The following is a 14,317-nucleotide window of genomic DNA, read 5'->3' as shown; positions in this document are numbered from 1 at the left end:
TACCTCATCTCATCTGCCCCGTGAGGTACAGGATCAGGCTACCTTACAGATAAGAAATTTGAGCTTCAGGAAGATTGAGAACTCTGTATGGTTAGTACCTTTTAGGAAGAGTAAATTTTGATAGCTTGTGAATTTATAATTAATAGTTTTTGTAAAAAAAAATTTAATTGCTCCCATTTAACCTTGGTGTAAGAACCGGCACACACACACACACACACACACACACACCCCTTAGGGTCTTGTTTGCTTGGCTCATTGTGCCAGTGAGCTGTGTCCTTTGAATGTTATTTCTCTTACCACTGCTTAAAAGCATTTGGTTGGGTTAAAAATGCCACATTATATACTAACAGTCCTTTCCCCCACTTCTTTTTTTTTGCTTGGGGGGGGGGGGTCGAGATAGGGTTTCTCTGTGGCTTTGGAGCCTGTCCTGGTCTACAAGACTAGGCTGGCCTCGAACTCACAAAGATCCGCCTGCCTCTGCCTCCCAAGTGCTGGGTTTAAAGGCGTGTGCCACCACTGCCTGGCCCTTTCCCCCACTTGTAAGATGTAACTGTTACAAAGTTTTTTCTATATAATTCCAGAAAATCACAATGATTATACAAAGAATGTGTGTTTTTTATATGTCTCCATAATGATAATGCTAACTTTTGCTAGTTAAGTGAAATTTAAATTTCTTTACTTTATAGTGAAATTTACTGGATGTACTCCTAACAAATTAAAACAGAATTAATTTCCTATGCCACTGAGATTAGCCACTTCTTCTCCTTCCTTCCTTCTGATTCACTGTGCAGTCTATAAGTAGTCTTGTTTTCTTGTAAGACATTTTGATGGCAGGGTTGGTGTTAAGACAGTCTCACTCTTGCCAAAGTTGGTGTTGAACTTGAAGCCATCCGTCCTCCTTGGAGTGCAGGCGTTAGCCACTATGCCAAGCTTCATGTAAAGCTTTATTTGTTACTTGTTTTGTTTTCTAAAGTTCAGTAATTCTGAGAATACTGTGGTCATATTTCATTCACTGTTCATTTGGCTGCCCATTTAGTTTTCTCAAGGATTTTGAATGTTGGCCGTTTGACATTTCAAAATGTTCATAATTTCCTTATCTGGAGCAAATGTTCACTAAAAGAAAGCATTACTGCCCTAACAAATAATCTTTTTGTTTAATTTATGTCAAACTTGGAAGTATACCTGAAATTTAGGAACTGAGACTTCTCAGCAGAATTTGATTTGATTTCCTAAGGAAGTTGCTGTGCCTTTCATGCATGCCTTTTACCAGGATCATTTCATCTCATTCTCTTTGTTTGAACTGCTATAGTTTACAACAGTGGAAAGTTTGTGTGCTGCTTAATATTCAAAAACATTTGTTTGCCCCATCAGATTTCAAAACACATGCTGCTAAGAAAATTATATTTTTCTGTCTGAGTTTCTTAGGCCTTTTTCAGCCATCTCTTATAATTGTCATAACAAGATGGAATACATGAATATCTGAAGTAATTTATTTTCTAGTAACCAGCTAAAAAGCAACATATAGTTAGTAACCAAATTTGATGTCAACTGTGTAGCAATCTTTCTGTTTGTGATATGTACTAATGGAGATTACTAAATGAGCCTTTTAGGTTCTTTGTGAAACATAGAACTCATGTAAATAATATAATCATTTACATTTTAATTAACTCTCCTGTTTTATTTTAAGGTATATGCACCATCCCCAAATTCTGACGATTTCAACCGTGAATCTCCTAGTTATCCATCTCCCAAGCCACCAACCAGTATGTTCGCTAGCACTTTCTTTATGCAAGGTAAGCACTACTAGCATTTGTGAGAGCCAGCCAGAACTGTCAGTGTGTTAGCATTAAATGTGAGAAAAAAGATAGCTGTGCAGAAATTCAGACAATACTTTTCTAAGTATTTTTTATGAAATCAGTTAAAATTTAGCCATACAATAATCTAGGGGCATTTATTGCTAATTGTAATTTAATTAAATTATCCAACAGACCTTTGAAATGATCATCTACTTCTAACAGAAAAGTGATCAAAGCTGCCGTGGTTTGTTATAGAATGTTGAAATATGAAGGCTAGAAAGAGTAGTAGTTTATGGTTTGCATAACAGTCCCATAAAGAGTAAATATAAGGAACTGAGACATGTTAGAAAAGGTGTTGCATTTCTTCTAATTCCTGTTTGACGAATAATTTTTACTTGGTCTCCTGTGGTTTGGTATTGTGGTAAGTATATATGTGGGATGTGTACATCACTACATAAATGGTTCCTCGAATGTGCTATAGATGAAGTCATTGCTGACATCTCATTTGAAACCTCACTATATAATGTGGTCACTTTTTACCCCATCTTGCTGTAATAGAAACTTCTTCATTCCAAATTTTCAGAATGTCTGATATGATGTGTGTTGCCTATTATGGATTAAGGTCTTTGGTTGAATATTTAGTTAAGAATTAAATCCAGCTTGCCCCCAGATTTCACCTTTTTTGGTGTGAAGTATATGTTTTTTGAGAATTGTTTTAATAATCTACCTATTACAGCTTATACTGTTTGTTCTTGTTTGTTTATTTTACTATAAAAATCACTTCTTTTTAAATAGTAATTATGGGGGCTAAGAGGGAAGAAAACCTGAAAGAATACTAAGTGGGAAGGGGGAATGGTATCTGCAGGCATTGTCTCTGTTGCTGTGATAAAGTACCCTGACAAAAAGCAGCTTAAAGAAGGGTGACGATCCATCATAGCAGGGAAGTCAAGGCAGTGGGAATTACACAGATAAACACATCAGAGTCAAGAGCAGAGAAAAGCTAATGCATGTACACTCACCTTTTTTCACCCTTAAATAGGTCAGGGCACAGACAACAAAATGGTACCATTCACATTTGTTAACCCAGTTAAGAAAACCTCTTACAGACATGCCCTCAGCCAGTCTGATCTAGACAGTCCCTCGCCGAATTACTTTTCCAGGATGATTCTAGATTGTAGTAACTGGACAGTTGAACTCAATTGTCATTATACCCTTTGTATTTTTTTGTACACAGTCAAAAGAAAAAATTCTGGCTAGGAAAAACTTTGTTTTACTTTTCTTTTTATTTTAGATGGGACCCACAGTTCTTCTGACCTTTGGAGTTCATCAAACGGGATGAGCCAGCCTGGTTTTAGTGGAATTCTGGGAACCTCAACTTCCCACATGTCTCAGTCCAGTAGTTATGGCAGCCTTCATTCACATGACCGCTTGGTAGGCTATCAGACAACATTTTGTTCTTACCTCTTTTTTGTGTAAAAAATAATTAACAAAAACTTGTGAACCTGGAAGTATTTATAGGCTTACTATACCATAACTTTTTTCAGTGGGAGTGCCCTGTCACACAGTACTAACTTGTCATATGTCATACTCATTTTAACCTGTTATACAGATTGTCAAGTGTATATTCCTGTTTAGAAAACATGTGCTTTAATTTTTTATTTATTTGTGTGTGTGTGTGTGTGAGAGAGAGAGAGAGAGAGAGAGAGAGAGAGAGAGAGAGAGACAGAGAGAGAGACAGAGAGAGAGAGAGAAGGAGGGGGGAATAAAACCTTCATGCATGCTAAGCAAGTGCTCTACTACTAAGCAATAGCCCCAGCCTTCAGAAAACATGTAATATATCATGTCTCTTTTTCCCTTTCCTAGAGTTATCCTCCACATTCAGTGTCACCTACAGACATAAACACGAGTCTTCCGCCAATGTCCAGCTTCCACCGTGGCAGTACCAGCAGCTCACCATATGTTGCCACCTCCCATACTCCTCCCATCAATGGGTCAGATAGCATTCTAGGTGAGCTTCTGGGTTGGGATAGCTTCCTAATCCTAATTTGAGATTTTTATTGAAACCCATATTGTTCAATAAAATTTTTAGTAGTTAGTTTAAATAAAAATGAAAGAAGATAATTAACCTGTAAGTTTCACTAATCCAAAAACCAATAAGGAACTCATCTTTATTTTTATAGCTTGTTAAAGCACATAGTGTTTCCTGATTCACTGTGACATGTGAGATCACAAGCCAGGATACCCTTGAAGTAATAGGTACATGCTTAAGAAAAAGTAGCATTCCTGCTAGTCTTCTTGATTTGTTTACCTGTTTGAATCATCCAGGAGCCAGAGGGAATGCTGCTGGAAGCTCACAGACGGGTGATGCACTTGGAAAGGCTTTGGCATCTGTAAGTATTGGGTACACATTTACTGATGAACTAGGGTTAAGATTTTTGTGGACAGTAAATGGCATAGTCACAACACTTTTAACATAATTATGCATTTAAGAACTGTTTTCTGAGCCGGGCGGTGGTGGTGCACGCTTTTAATCCCAGCACTCGAGAGACAGAAGCAGGTGGATCTCTGTGAGTTCAAGGCCAGCCTGGTCTACAGGACCTAGTTCCAGGAACTGTTTTCTGTTTCTACCATTAAATTAATTTATAACACCACCTACTCCATACCTACAATAGCTGTATTTGTGGTTTCATTTTAATATGTATTTAATATGTATTTTAATAGGTAAAACAAAGGAATTTGGGGAAATATATGTATTTTAAATACTCAAGTGGCCCATTTAAATAAATCAAGAAGAGCCAAGAAAGAAAACCCAACTCATCTAATATGAAGGAAATGCCTTTATAAGGGTTTTCACAAGATGGAAAATACTGTTTGTTTGTTTGTTTGTTTGTTTGTTTGTTTGTTTGTTTGTGGAAAAAAGCAGTCAGCTACAGCTGGTTCACTCAGACCAGAGGGTGGGGCTCAGAATCCTTGAAAGACTTGTGCTAAAATGAACAAAATGGATTCAAAGAGATTTTATAATATGGTACAGGTAGTCTTTATCACTTCAAAACAATAGGGACAACAGTGATCACCATTTAATATATAACTCTTAAAATGTTAAAATTAGTTTGGAATGCTAAAGCCAGAAAGGAGAGAAGGGTGTTTGTTAATAATCTATTAGACTCAAATATACTTATTCAGCTTCAAATTATGCTTTCTGCCTTGTGAAGTTTCTCTTTAGACTTGTATTTTTTTCCTCATCCTTTTGTCTTAAGCAGTATGCTTTTTAGAATTCCAGAGTTGTCTTATATTTTGTCTGCAATACAATGAACTTTCTCAAACATTTGCTGTTGATAGGGAAAGTAGAACTCTGATATGTGAGCAGCTGTTGAGCTCTTGAAGAAAGAAACTTCTTTATGTATTGTTTGAGTAAATAAACCTTTCTCTATAGCTGTAAGTCTGAGTTTTTTAAGAAATGAAGCCAAGTCAAACTCTTCTACCACATATTGAAACCCTGTACACAGTGGAGTCCAGTAAATGTTTATTGGATTTAATCTTGGAACATACGTAATAATGGTGGTGGTACAAACCCACAGAAATGATCAGCTGTGGTCTGAGTGCTCTCTGTTTGCTTGGCACTGCACTAACCATTTCCATGCCGTTTCACTTAGTCCTCAGGAACACCCTGTAAGACTGGCGGGGCATTATTACCCCCATGTTATAGATGGGGGAACTGAGGTTTAAAGGTTAAGGAATTGGGCTCAAAAGATGAAGTACTTTGCCCTGGGGATCAGTAGCTAGTAAGAGTAGAGCTCATATGCAATACAATCCCCCCTATCTAGCCTCAGAGTGCTCCTTTCCACTGCTTTGGGTATCTATGAAGCTGTGCTATAGGAACTGTATTAGAAGTATTCAGGGTGGTTAAAGGGAGTTGTCCTACTTTTTTTTCTGAATTTATTCCCTGAAGAAAACTTTTGTAGAAGAAAATTGCTCTTGGGTATTTGATTAGCATGCCATGTTCCTCATTTTAGAAGAACTAGTAGCAGATAGTTTATTCATTTGTAAAAGGACATTTACATTTGACTCTTACTATTAAGCAAAATTTAAAAATAAAACCACCATTTGGGAATCTTTTTTTTCACTTAAGGTTTTGTTTTGTTTTTCTAAGGAAAATGTATATGAAGAAACCATTGTAGGGGCAGACAAGACTTTGTGATATTCTCAGTGATCCTTCAAGCTTACTTTAGTTATCCTGACATCCTTGATTTTCCTTCCATATTATGAACAGCATACTAGCCAAAACAGGATGATATATGGAGAAAAAATAATTCAAATTTACTCAGAATGGAAGCCAGGAAAAAAAATGTTTAATCTAGCTACTGGGTGGGCTTTAGTTGCTATGGAAACTCAACTCTGGATTGAATGAAACTCAGTCCTGTGTTGTTACTAGGCAGGAACAGCCAGGTCATTCCATAAATCATTTCTGTCATAGCTAAGAGTGATGTATTCCATCTGCCCCATCATTGCAGACCCTCACGTGCCCGCTTCCTATCCCTTTCTTCAGACTCCCTTTATCTCCCCAAACAACATTGTTTCTCCAGTTTGTCTTGTAGATTCCCATTCTCATAAGTAATGTTTAAGTGTTTAAAATGTGTTAAAAAGCAAAAACAGTGAGTTGTTTGGTGATTTGAAGAATTAGGAGAGATAAGAGGAAGAAACTTAATGAGGATTACATCGGAGAACCTGACATGCATATCAGAATTTTATGTTAAATATTCCTCGAGAAACCCTGTCTCGAAAAACCAAAAAAAAAAAAAAAAAAAAATATTTCAGATGGCTAGAATATGGTATCTTTAATATAATATAGCTTCTACTTTTCATGAGAAAACACTGCTGTTGTCATTAGAGGTTAATTCTAGTTCCCCAATTGCTTTAGAAGGCCTTTCATGTGTGAAACACCGGAGGGTACAATCTTTGTTCTTCAGTTTAGGTATTAAAGAACACACAGAATACTGCGTGATTAAACATGTAAGGCCAGATAATGCATTTGCAAAGGTTCCTTTATTTTAGGTTTAAGCCTGGATAATTGTGGCCTTAATCTCAGGATAGCAAGAAAGAGAATTGTACATGAAGGTATTTACACAAAGTCCCCAAAGCCCTATGGATTGTGCACTAGTTTAGATAATACACATGAGTAGATAGAAGGAAAGGAAAAATCTGTGTGTCCCTGAACGTTTGCCAGACAATCACCCTTTAAGACTGTGCCCATGGAGAGTTATATGGAGGAAGAAACATCTGGTTTATTTCAGTGCTTAATACCATATCAAAACATTCAGTCTTTAATTTAGAAGAGATCAAACGAGAGGACTGTTTAACTTTGTTGATTATATCAGACTTCTTTGTGATAATTTATGTTTTGATTTCAATGAGCTAGGGAGGGAAGAAGAGGGAGAAATGTGCATGCTTTAATCTAGATAGTTAAATGGTCAGTAGTCTCTAACAAAAGAATAGAAAATCTAGGGAAGTTGACAGTTTAGAAGTAATTCATGAAATAAGTTTCTTTGTTCCTTAGACTCAATAACATTAGCATAATAAAGATTAACTGAAATGTGCAAAAGCTTCAGTGTTTAAAACCGTAGACTCTCAGTTCCAGGGTTGGGCCTGGAGCTCCCCATTGTTTCTTTTTGTTTGAGGCCCTTTTCATTAGCCTCTGGCTTTATTGGCACCCTACTGATTGGAATGGACCATGACTGATAGGAGGAGGAGCCTCATTTGTTGCAGTAAAATGAGAAATATTACCGTTTAAGCCTGGCAGAAGGTACTGGGAGTTATTCATCATTGGCCATTTAACCATAGGTGCCTGTGGGCTGCATGTAGAATGAGCTCTGACTTTGTTTCTGCCCTAGACTCTTAAGTCACTGCCACCTCCATTTTTAAAGTGACTTTTTTCTTCTTTAAATACCAATATTGGAATTCTTTAAGGTCAGAAAGGTAAAGAAAGAAATCTTCATTTAGAATTTTCATTGCCAGAAAAGCCTGGTGTTTAGGATTTCTAAAAGAATAATGAATTTTATGAAATCATTTAATTAAGTTGTGATTTGATGTGCCATCTGAAGGGCTTAAGTATATACTGGTAGTGCTGCACTACTCTTCCTCCCTATGTGAATGTTCTCTATATGAGAGTAAAACGCTGTTTGTTTTGTTTGGGGGGCACAAACAAGCATGGAGGTCGGGGACAGCTTTTAGGAATCTGATTTCTTTCCAGGTGGATCTTGGGGAGCAAACTGAGCCATCTCATCTGCCATGCCCATGAATAACTTTTTTATTTTCTATGCATTGGTGTTTGCCTGCCTGTATGTCTATATGAAGGTACTGCATCCTCGGAACTAGAGTTACAGATAGGTGTGAACTGTCATATGGGTGCTGGCAATTGAACCCAGGTCCTCTGGAAGAACAGCCAGTGCTGAGCCATCTCTTTAACTACCCCACCCCACCCCCCAGTTTTTAAGTGTAGATAATGAATGAATAGCAGCACTTCTGTCCGATATCACATCAAACTGCAAGTGTAATGAATGGGTAAATGGTAAAAATGGCTTCTATTATACAAATGGAGAAGCTTCTTTTGGAGAAGATAGATTTTAGTATAGTTTCTCCTATTTCCACAGTGATTCCCAAAAGCTCACTGCTGCTTTGAGTATAGGATCAGAACCATGTCCTGTCCCTCCAATATCATGACTCCATATATCATATGATCATATATAACTATATGACTTTAAACGTATAGCCCCTGTTTTCTTTGACTTACAGGGACTCTCACCAGCATTTGACATACTTAGGGATTGCTTCACTGAAAAAGCAGAGCTGAAAGACTTGGCAGTTCATTCACACCTGAGAAAGCCTATGTCTACCTAAGTGTGAGATACATATAGCCTAGAAGATTAACACCAATTCTCACCAAACAGAACCTCACCACATAATTGTTCTCAGTTATGCCATGCTGCCTCTATAACAAACTTTCACTTTCTTCTGTTACTGATACTCATTACTTATATACTAAGATACATCTCACCATTTAAAGAATTCTCTTATTAATATGTATTATAGCAGATTTTATCACTCATAATCCCAACACTGGAGCCAGGTGGTGGTTGTGCATGCCTTTAAAAAGTTACTTCTTTTGCCGGGCAGTGATGGCACATGCCTTTAATCCTAGCTCTTGGGAGGCAGAAGCAGGCAGATCTCTGTGAGTTTGAGGCCAGCCTGGTTTACAAAGCCAGTCCCAAGACAGCTCGGGCTGTCAACACAGAGAAACTCTGTCTTGGAAAAAACAAACAAGTCTCAACACTGGGAAGACAAGTAGATCCCCAGGGCTTGGCCAGCCAGAGGTCCAGGCCAATGAGAGATCTTGTGTCAAAAAATAAGGTGAACAACTTGTGAGGAAGAACACCTGAGGTTGCAGACACAGGTTTAAAGTGGTGTGAGAATGATGTGTACCTATCCCAGAAACAGAATTTGTGAGTATTGGTATCTACAAAGAGAAGAGCCAGGCCAAAGAAAATGGAGAGCACAAACCAAAATAGAGGAAAAGAAAGGAAAAGGTGGGAAGGATAGGAAGAAAAGTGGTGACTCAAAGTTAGGTGTGTCCTACTCAGTCCGTCCAGGTGGAGAAGTTAGTTCAGGAGTCATTCGCCGGGATGTGTAAACATGGCACAAAGAATATTATTAACCAGGTGACTAGAGAAGAAAAGGGTACTTGGACTCTATGGAAACCTTTAAGAGAACTGGAAAGTAGAAGAGGTGTAACCTTCAGGTAAACCTGAAGCCCAAAAGTCACCCCAGTGAGAATTCCTAGCACAGGCCCTGCCATTTCTATCATCCCTCATCTCTTGTCAGCACAGCAGTGACTAGGCAAGCATCGAGAGTAGGAGACAGATAATGGATAGCTTGGAAGCACTGTAAGCACCAGCACAGAACTGGGAGCTGCCAGCTACTACAGAAGGTGGGGTTTCTCCAGGGCTTTCACAGTTGGTTCTCACAGGTGAGGAGTAATGGTCAGCAAGGCAAACTAATCTTTGAATGCAGCTGTGTGAATATTTTCTGACTTATCTGTTCAGCATCAGTGAAATTATTCTTTCTTCCCTCATCAATATTGTATTACATACTTTATGAAGTTAGCATTGGTTGCTCATAAAAGGTGTATAACTGACTTCTGAACATAAGAAACAGTGAGTCACGATGATAAAGATCTTGAAATATGTTTGTAGAAGTTTAGTTTCCTTTAGAGAAAGCTTAATTTAATACACTGTCATTGGAACTAAAACAAATAAGTAACTTTTTAAAGGGGTAAGTGGTAACTGTTAATCTTTAGTTGGCTTTTTAGAAGGGGAACACATTTAAAAAAAAAAAAAAAAAGTCTTTGTAGCCCTGGCTGTTTTAAAACTCTCTCTGTAAACAGGCTGATCTCAAACTCAAGAGACCCACCAGCCTCTGCCTCCGAATGCTGGGATTCAAGGTGTGCACCACCACACCTGACTTAAAGACCATTTTAATGCATAGTAACCAGGCTTTCTGTGACACACCTGCAATTCCAGACCTTGCAGGCCGAGTCGGGAGGATCACAAATACAAGGTCTGTCGAGACCCTGGTTATGTAACCTAGACTCTGACTCAAACCACCAATAACCAAATAGCCTAAAAGGCTCTATCTTTTTATTTTTAAGTTTTTTTGTGGAATTATCACTTTTATATTACTTAAATGGTATATTTTTAAAGATTATTTACTTTCCAGACGTTTTAACTTTACAATAGCTTGCTTTATTTTGAGACAAAGACGCAGCTCAAATATGGGACCTTAAAGTTAAGTCTCACCTCTGCGCCTTGTACTAGTCACAGGTGTGGACTACGCTCCGTGGCCTGTTACTGCTGTTTAGCCCAGGCTGACTTTGAACTTGTCGATAATTGCAGAGGTGCACCCATACCCAAACTCATGTCTTGATTTTTCTGCTGATAATTAGAAACTTTCCAACAACAATAATTAAGAAATATGTATTTCTGTTATTCCTCTCACATTTGAAATTGTGTAATATTTTTTGTCCTAGTTTGAAAACTGAAGCTACTTTGGTTCTAGTGAGAAAATAGTATACAGCTGGATGAAAGTGTTTTCATTGTGAGCCTTGGAGTGAGTGAGCAGTGTGACCAAGATCACAGAAACAGCTCCATGGATGGATTTGTATTTTTGCTGCTGTCTGACTCATATGTATCTCTTATTTTCCTGATTAGATTTATTCTCCTGACCATACAAGCAGTAGTTTTCCATCAAACCCATCAACACCGGTGGGATCCCCTTCACCTCTCACAGGTGAGTTTTTCTTTTATTCATAGCACATACAAGTCTGCTTGAAAATAATTCTGATTCAACAAAATTTCAGTAAAGTCCTATTTAAATTATGAAACAATCATTTTGACAGTAAATATCTAATCAGAAACTGCCTGGAGTTCATTTTGAAGAAATACTGAAATAATTGCTCATCTTTAATTGTTTATGAATAATCTTCCTAGGTTTCCAATGCAAATTGTAAAATTGTAACTTCTTTGAGACTACTAGGTTATAATTACACATTTTTAAATGAAAACTTACCAGGGATTGTGTAGTTTTTCTGTTGAGAAAAGGACTATGCTGTGGATGAGCAGCAGTAGTGGAGCTGCCTAAATGGTTGTTTGTTTTTCTATTTCCTGATTTTGAACATTAATTTTGACAAGTTCTGAAACTATCCTCTGAAATGAATTTATTGAGATAATATAATTATAAATGGTAATTTTTATTAGTATTAAGAAAAATTATGAAAATACTTTTATAGCAATAGTTTTAAAACCTTACCCATATTTTTGCTAAGCAACATTTAGAGGGGAGGTACTTGCTGACAAAAAAATGTGTTTGTTTTGAAGAAGAGCCATTGTTAGACAACTGAATGAAATCACCCCATCCCCCCACAGCGGTCAGCCTCAACGGCTCTGCTTTCCCATCTAGCCACACTTAGACAGTGTGGTAGTTTTCACTAAGCTTTGTTGTGTTGTGCAGGGTTTCAGGAAGTCAGGGTTCTTGTTGTCTGTCACCTGTGCTTTGTTAGTCCTGTGTCTCTACTCAGCCACATTCCAAGATGGACATGTTGAGCTGCAGCAGCTGCTCTTCGCTAGTAGCAGGCTAGGCCACTTTTTCAGAGATCATGGCTTCAGCTGTCTAGTAAATGTGAAGCAGCTGTTGCCCACATAAGCAAGATGATGAAAGACCCATTGACTTAAAGTTTTTTAACAGAGTTAAAATTACAGGGAGAATGATGTAACTTACCCTTGCTCATTATCTTGGCACTGTTTTACCAAAATCTTTGGCATAATTTTTTGCCACAGCCTGTTTTTGCTCTTTGTCATTGGATGTGTCCATGTCTGCTTTTACTGTGCGTACTAATCATGTGAGAGGAGCCTGGTGCTCAGCACCTAGGAAGGCATGAGTGAAATTTAGACTGATACAAGTCAACTCTGAGGTCTCCTGCATTGTTAAGAAGTGAGGTTTGACTAGTGATAGTCTTTTCCCTATAACTCAGATAGCTGATCAAAATGTAGGCTACTGATTATATATGTTTAGTGAGCCTGCTTTGAATTCAGTAGTCCTCATTTCCACATAATGCTACTGAAACACCAAGTAAAGTGTATTTAGAAAAGCACATTTCTCCTGTCTTTGTTGTCTCTACCTCCCTTGCATATATGAATACCCACACTATGACAGAACAGAGATGGGGAGGAAAGAAGGAAAAGCACTGTGTGATAAAGGAAACAGCGAACCAGAACTACTGTTTGTACAGATTGCTTTGTACCTTATATGACCTTGTTCTGTTATCTGGAATAAGTGGGTCATCCATAGTTAGCCATGTTCCCTATGCCTGACCATTGGTCTGACTCAGCACAGGATAAACACACAGGCAACAGATCCTTACAGGCAGCTTCATGACTGTCATTCTTGGATAAATAGATCTCATTTTCCTCCAGAACTTTCCAAGCCATTAGAATACATTTTTATCTTAAGCACTTGTGAGGACACTTCTAAGACATTGTACTTATTAAGAAGTTTAGGATGAAAGGAAAAGGAACTCTGGTCTCTCCTAGCTTGAACATTAAGGAACCATTTGTTCTTAGAGTATTGGGGGTAGGGGCATGGAGACGGAGTGCTACTATATATGTAGCCTTGGTTGGTCTGGAACTTGGCTGTGTTGACCAAGATGGCCTTGAACTCAGAGATCTGTCTGCCTCTCCCTCCCAAGTGCTGGGATTAATGGTGTGTGAGCATTTGTTCTTAAGTAACAAGAAGCCCAATGCAAGCTAACTGTAAATCTGCATGTCAGAATCCCTGTTCTACCTCCTAGCAGTTCTTTGCAAGTATTTGAGACACTACAAACAGTATCCAGTAGAAGAAAAAAGGATCATTTTTCCCATGTCTCTTTAAAAAATCTTTTCTAGAAGCCTCCCTTACAGAATTATCCTCATATTTCATTGACCAGCACTGGGCCTGCCTCAGTTACCTGCATCTGAAGGGGACCTGCCATGTTTATTTTAGTTATTGGGATCTAGCCAAAGTTGGTATAGAATATAGTCGCTCATGGTGAAAGAGAAATGGCTATGCCTACTATAGTTTAGAAAATGACACACATTTGTGTTAGATGTTAGAATATGTTCAATATGGGAGCCTGGGAAGCAGACAAGCTAACCATTCCTTGACTGACTGACTGACTTTCTTTCTTTCTTTCTTTCTTCCTTCCTTCCTTCCTTGAGGATGGAGGTCTTTTTCTTCTTCGTTCTTGAGGAGTTTCGTCTGGGGATACCTTCGGCGAATAAGCACTCCTGGGGCTTTCTTCTCTTCTGGCTTAGATTGCCATCTCTCCTCCTCCTCCTCCTCCTCCTCCTCTTCCTCCTCTTCCTCCTCCTCCTCCTCCTCCTTCTTTCTTCTTCTGTTGTTTTGTTTTTGTTTTGTCTTTCAAGACAGGGTCTCTGTGTAGCTTTGGAGCCTGTCCTGGAACTCACTCTGTAGAACAGGCTGGCCTCGAACTCACAAAGATCTGCCTGTCTCTGCCTCCCAAGTACTGAGATTAAAGGCATGTACCACCACCCCCTGGCCATTCCTTGACTTTCTTTACCTTCATTTGGGATATAGATGAGGAAAGTCTGTAATTTTAGGGCCTGGTGGCAGCCCTCAGAACATCCGAGTAAAAATTGAGTTTAGGTTTATGTCAGTTTAATCAAAACATTCATGTATGTCATCTAGGAGCATGCCCAGTATTAAATCGCTTGCCTGACTTCATCAAGTTTCCAGATGCGTTGAGAAAATAAAACCACAGGATTGACACGGAGTTGTGATCAGGTTAGGGCACAGATTTTATGAAGAGGATTTTAATAGGAGGAGAGCAGCTTTTGTGAGTATAAAGGAAGTGCAGCCCAAATCTGGACATGAGAAAGTGCCTGCCCCCTCATCTAGTCATGTGTGGAAAGGGTGAC

At 38.4% G+C, this 14,317-nt stretch overlaps 1 protein-coding gene across 6 annotated transcripts in view; it reads left to right on the top strand.

Moving 5' to 3' along the window:
• The window catches only part of Tcf12 (transcription factor 12), a 266,208-nt gene that overhangs the window by 223,119 nt on the left and 28,772 nt on the right, over nucleotides 1-14,317 (top strand). For all 6 annotated transcript variants that reach the window (XM_038322509.2, XM_038322504.2, XM_038322506.2 and 3 more), the window contains 5 exons: nucleotides 1,688-1,793; nucleotides 3,088-3,227; nucleotides 3,660-3,804; nucleotides 4,122-4,186; nucleotides 11,057-11,135. In XM_038322509.2, the coding sequence (XP_038178437.1) occupies nucleotides 1,688-1,793; nucleotides 3,088-3,227; nucleotides 3,660-3,804; nucleotides 4,122-4,186; nucleotides 11,057-11,135 (535 nt within the window). The remainder of the gene's footprint in view (nucleotides 1-1,687; nucleotides 1,794-3,087; nucleotides 3,228-3,659; nucleotides 3,805-4,121; nucleotides 4,187-11,056; nucleotides 11,136-14,317) is intronic.

The sequence above is a fragment of the Arvicola amphibius genome, chromosome 3 (assembly GCF_903992535.2).
Source record: "Arvicola amphibius chromosome 3, mArvAmp1.2, whole genome shotgun sequence".
Classification (NCBI taxonomy): Eukaryota; Metazoa; Chordata; class Mammalia; order Rodentia; family Cricetidae; genus Arvicola; species Arvicola amphibius.
The sequence above is the reverse complement of the archived record's forward strand: the minus strand, read 5'-3'. Positions and strand labels throughout refer to the sequence as shown.